This window comes from Capsicum annuum, chromosome 5, assembly GCF_002878395.1.
Source record: "Capsicum annuum cultivar UCD-10X-F1 chromosome 5, UCD10Xv1.1, whole genome shotgun sequence".
Classification (NCBI taxonomy): Eukaryota; Viridiplantae; Streptophyta; class Magnoliopsida; order Solanales; family Solanaceae; genus Capsicum; species Capsicum annuum.
Genome location: NC_061115.1, coordinates 35,186,006 through 35,189,907, shown reverse-complemented (window position 1 = coordinate 35,189,907; position 3,902 = coordinate 35,186,006). Strand labels below are relative to the sequence as shown.

At 32.0% G+C, this 3,902-nt stretch overlaps 1 protein-coding gene across 1 annotated transcript; it reads left to right on the top strand.

The window, feature by feature from the left end:
• Positions 1–1,340: 1,340 nt before the first annotated feature.
• On the top strand, positions 1,341–2,713 carry LOC107870569 (the record flags this gene model as incomplete). Its single annotated transcript, XM_016717137.2, is given in 1 exon segment — positions 1,341–2,713. A coding segment is annotated over 1 exon segment (1,124 nt), but the record flags the coding sequence as incomplete, so codon positions are not given.
• Between the last annotated feature and the right edge of the window lie 1,189 nt (positions 2,714–3,902).

The following is a 3,902-nucleotide window of genomic DNA, read 5'->3' as shown; positions in this document are numbered from 1 at the left end:
ATATATATATATATATATATATATATAGTAAAATCGTGGATTCAATATTATTAATTTTTCAATAAATAAGTGACTTATTATTATTAATTGCGGGTGATACATTAAAATCACGATTGAAGCAGCAGAAATCAGTCAATTTTTTAAAAAAAATTATTAATTATTGTTATTTACTATACCTTTTATTTTATTTTCAAATAATATATGTTGCTTTATGTCTTCTTCTGTCCCGTCCCAATTTATGTGGCACTAATATAATTTTGATAGTTAATCAAATATTTTATGTTGACATATCATTTTGTTATTCTTATTTTTCTAATACATAAATGACTTATAAAGGAGTGATATAGTAAAATCATCGTTCGAAAGATGAAAATTTAATTTAAAACATTAAGAGTTAATTTCGCATTTTATATCTATTTTATTTTTCATTAAATATTATTTATTTTTTTAATACCTAGATGATTCATAATAATTAATTAAGAGCAATTGATTATGTTATTACTATAAAAATTAATATAATTTTATCATATCAATAGTAATCATCGATAATTCACCGAAATAGTATATTAATTAAAAATGGGATGCTATATTTGCATATGCAAAATATGATATTAGTAAATATTATTGGATAGTGCATTATATTTATCTTTCATAATAATAAAATTTTACTATATATTTTTCTTTATTTCTTTTTAACTTGATACATATTGACCCAATACAAATTCTAAGAAAATATTCATTAGAAATTTATTTTATTAAATTAAATTTATTAATTTTGTACTTTAGAAATTTAAAGTTAAGTTTAAATATTAGTATATATATATATATATAAAAGTTAAGTTTAATTGAATAGAACTTTTATCCATTTTTAAAAAAATATTTTAACCTTTTAATTATTGTGATTTATAATAATTTTTACGTAATTATCAAATAATATATTTACTCCTTGTGTCTCAATTTATGTGACTTTGATATAATTTTGAGAGTCAATTAAATTTTTTATATATCTTTTAAATATTTTAAGTTGTTAATTATTATGATTTGTAGTACTTTTCTTTTATCTCAATTTATGTGGTATCGCTAAAATAATGAGAGTCAATAAAATTTTTATATGTCTTTTAAATATTTTAAGTCATTAATTATTTTAATTTGTGGTAACAAATTAAGTTTCAACATAATAGTCAATTAAATAAATAAATAAATTTTACTCACAATATATAATTATTGTTAATTAATAGAATATATTAAATATTTAAATTATTATAATAAAATAATAAAATTATTATATATTGAGATATGATATGTAATTGACTGAAAACTCGGTCTTACTCTCGGTAGTCTCCTGCCTCTTCACCTTCCTCGCCCCAACAATCTTGCAACATTGACAAGCTCAATCCCAAATCCCACTCGTCTCTCTATTTGTTTTCCTTCTCAATTCATCGTTAGGCTTTCGATGTCAACTTATCCACACACCCTTAACCTGTGGGGTGTACTTTCCCAATCAAAGCGCATAATCAATGCACACTCACGCCATTTCTTAGCCCTTTCAGTTTTCTTCCTTTTACCTCTCTCTTTTTCCCTTATCATTTATCCCACCTTTCAATTCACTCTCTTCAACTGGAATTCCAATCTCTCTTTCTCCTTCTTCACCTCCCTTGGCCCATTTGACCCGATTCAAAACCTGACCCGACCCGACCCGGAGTACCTTCTTGTTTTCTTTGTGTACGCTCTATTCGCTGTTCTTCTATCCCTTTTCGCGTTTGCTACGATCACCTACAGCACTCTCCATGGATTTTACGGTAGACCTGTTAAGCTCGTTTCGTCTATGAAATCTGTAATTTACTCCTTCTTGCCCCTAGTTGCTACCCTTATCGTTTCGGTTGTTATTTGTGCTTTGGTTGTCTTTTTGTTCGGGTTATTCGTGGCAGTTGTGGTCCACTCTGTGCAATTTCTGGGGTTTGAAGTTGATTATGCTTCGAATTACTTCATGGGTTTGGTTGTTTTACTAGGTGTTGTACTTGTATTGGTTTTTATATGGATGCAGGTGAATTGGTCATTAGCTTATGTGATTGTTATTGTGGAGTACAAATGGGGTTATGAATCATTGCGAAGAAGTGCATATTTGGTGAAGGGGATGAGATGGGTGGCATTATCGGTGTTGTTATTTTTTGGGGTTCTGATAGGATTGTTAGTGGGTGGTTGTTCGAGTTTTTTGGTGACCGTAGGGGCTGCAAGTGATGGATGGACAAGTTTTGGGGTGATATTGCAGATGGTGGTGAGTTCGGGTTTTGCAACTCTCCTGATGCTTCAGAGTATTGCAGCGAGCGTGGTGTTGTATATGTATTGTAAGGCATTGCACGGGGAGCTCGCATTGGAGATCGCAGAGGAGTTTGCTCGTGAGTATGTCTACTTGCCTTTTGACAATGAGAAGGTTCCTCATGTTGTTTGTGTTGTTCAAGGTTGAATCAGCACAAGGTCAGTGAGTTCAAGATGCAGCCTTTACTTTGTATTTTGTAGTAATTGGTCTTTAATCTTAGGAAATCATGTGAAGATGGCTTTTGAATATGTATTATGCATCTCTATATGTAATAAGTTTGTTGAAGCTGGTTGCGATGTAGGGGCTTATATCTTTCTTCTAGCCTCTGTCTATTGTATATGTACTGCAGAAACTACTACCATTTCCTCGATGAAAAGTTAGTGTTTGACTACTAAATCCTGGTGGCCCATCTTCAGTTTATGCCCCATGACGTACCCTTAAAATTGGGTTAGTATTTTTATTACCTTGAAAAAGTTGATTATATTTATTCCATGCTAGAAGATCCATGATGTATTTGTCTTGCTGTAGTAATTCAATAAAAGAAGCAAAGTTTAAGTGCATTACATTGATGGCTTGTTGTTGCTCCAAGTTAATGATTCAGAAAATGCAAGCCCACGGATGCTTTGCTGTGAAATATGTTGACAGTTGACACTATCTGGGAATTGCTAGCAGTACAATCAATACATATATTTCGTACTCAATTTGAGCTAGACCAGTTGCTACTGATGAATCCTATTATATTTGAGGAGGAGTATTTACAAATCTTAAGAAAACAATTCTGATGAGGATCCCACCAACTCAATAACTACAGGTGTGACACCAGAAACAATCATATAATCAAATAGGCACAAATGCTAATCAAGTCTCAGACTACTAATTTTATAACCAAAGCCTAAAATTGCTAGCAACATATTAGAGCTCTAGAGAAGCAAGCAGTAATACCAAGAATATTGTGAATACACAAATTAATAAACAAAGTACTTTTACTGGTTCAAGAGGGAAAAAATTCAAAAGCTGAGGAGAGCAACCTAGAGAGAGAGAGAGAGAGAGAGAGAGAGAGAGAGAGAGAGAGAGCAACGTGAAGGAGGTAGGGTGAGCAAAGTGAAGAGAGAGGGAGAGAGCGCTGGCGTGTATATAGAGAGGGAAAAAATGACTGAGCATTTTGAGGAAATTATTAGCGTTTGAAAAAGAGTTTTAATACTAATTCAAACTCTTTTCTAGATTTGAGCGAATCAGACACTTCCAGACAAAGACAAATGCACTTAATGGACTGAAGTTTGAACCATTCAAATTCTGGCTCCTATTAGGTGTAAACAAATGAGGCCTTAATGAGCTTCAAGAATTTGAGTCTCTTTATTTTTATTATTCTTTATAAGAACGGGCTTTTAGTGCGCGGCTTTTAGTGCGCGTAGTCAATTATGTCAAAGATTGTGCTGGTACAAAAAACTCTATGGAAAGAAGTAGTCATGGACTAGGTGTCAGAAAATTAATCTTTTAGTGTGCATAGTCAATTATGTCTAAAGATTGTGCTGGTACAAAAGACCCTTATGGAAAGAAGTAGTCATGGATGATGGACTAGGTGTGA